The sequence below is a fragment of the Protobothrops mucrosquamatus genome, unplaced genomic scaffold, assembly GCF_001527695.2.
Source record: "Protobothrops mucrosquamatus isolate PMUCROS unplaced genomic scaffold, P.Mucros_1.0 scaffold14446, whole genome shotgun sequence".
In the NCBI taxonomy this organism is placed as follows: Eukaryota; Metazoa; Chordata; class Lepidosauria; order Squamata; family Viperidae; genus Protobothrops; species Protobothrops mucrosquamatus.
The window spans coordinates 4,880-6,317 of record NW_015400215.1 but is presented as its reverse complement, the minus strand read 5'-3'; the positions used below and the strand labels follow the sequence as shown (position 1 = coordinate 6,317).

The 1,438-nt window shown below is 34.8% G+C and overlaps 1 protein-coding gene across 1 annotated transcript in view; it reads left to right on the top strand.

The window, feature by feature from the left end:
• Positions 1-25: 25 nt before the first annotated feature.
• The window catches only part of LOC107301558 (ATPase ASNA1-like), a 6,286-nt gene continuing 4,873 nt past the window's right edge, over positions 26-1,438 (top strand). The window contains exon 1 of the mRNA XM_015830765.1: positions 26-133. Within this exon, the coding sequence (XP_015686251.1) occupies positions 26-133 (108 nt within the window). The remainder of the gene's footprint in view (positions 134-1,438) is intronic.

The window sequence follows — 1,438 nt, the reverse complement described above, 5'->3', positions numbered from 1 at the left end:
ATTGCAACTTTTTGTTCTTCACTAGATGTGCAACATGCTTGGCCTAGGAGACATGAATGCTGACCAGCTGGCTTCCAAACTGGAAGAAACACTTCCTGTCATCCGCTCTGTCAGTGAACAGTTCAAAGATCCAGTAAGTATATGGCAAAAGGAGAGGGAATAGTGAAAATGTATTCTCTAGGCATAAGCAGATCTTAAAGAGATTCACTTCTTCCTGGAAATTGCAGAAACATATTCATTTTAGTGGTAGTGATGGAAGGTAGATGAATTTTCCTGCATCTAGATTCTCAAAGAATAACCATTATTTAAACCAGAACCATTTTTACTTACAAATGTTTCACTAGGTTAAATACAGAATGCAGAATATCAAGAGTTGGAAGGGACCTTGGAGGTCTTCTTGCATTAAAGACAAAATATGTTGGAAGGAATAGAACTTGTGAATATTTCTCCTCCTTTTGGAGAAAAATTGATAATTCTAGTCAAATTTGGAAATGTTCAATTTATGGTTATTAGAGACCTTCAAAACGGCGAGCTTAATTTGACACCTGGTGAGATTTACATTCTTTTGATTTAAATTTTTTTTAAATTAGACTTAAGAATTTAAAATAATGTACAATTGGCAAAAAGCAAAAAAAAATATTTTGATTTATGAAAGTTTTAAACAGAGACTAAAGATATTTGACGTGTTGATTAATTTTGCTGTAAGATTTGAAAAACAAGTATATAATTAACATGCTAGTAGAAAATGACTGAAACACACAACTAAACCCATGTTAGGAACTGAGGCTTGAAGGTTGCAAATGGACACTAGAGGGAACTAAAGGACCAGGCAGAAAAGAGTTAAAATGGCCAAACAAGCTATAATCTTTTGAAGTATTAATAGCTAATATCTCAAAAAGTATACAGATGTCAGTGGATAAATTTTTAGAAGATGATAAAAAAATAGACATTATAGAGTTTGAAGGCATGGAAGACAACATTGAGTTAACCAACATGAGAATATGGAAGACAAATGAAGAAAAGGGTCTAGATGATGTCTCTTTATGGGAATAATAATAGTAGTAGTAGTAGTAGTAGTAGTAGTAGTAGTAGTAGTAGTGGTGGTGGTGGTGGTGGTGGTGGTGGTGGTGGTGGTCATGATTTATTTATTTATTTATTATTAATTTAATTTCTATACCGCCCTTCTCCCGCAGGACTCAGGGCGGTGCACAGCATATTAAAACAGATACACATATCAATAAAAATAAAAATAAAAACCCCTCTAAAACCAAATTAAAAACCAAATATTCGAAGCTGTGTTCCAATTAAAATTATACTTAAAATCGTCCCTAAATAAAATCCTCCTTAGGTCAGGCCCGCTTGCTGGAAAAGCCATGTCTTGAGGGCGCGGCGGAAAGTAAGGAGATCCGGAATCATCCGGATCTCGGGGGGTAGTTCG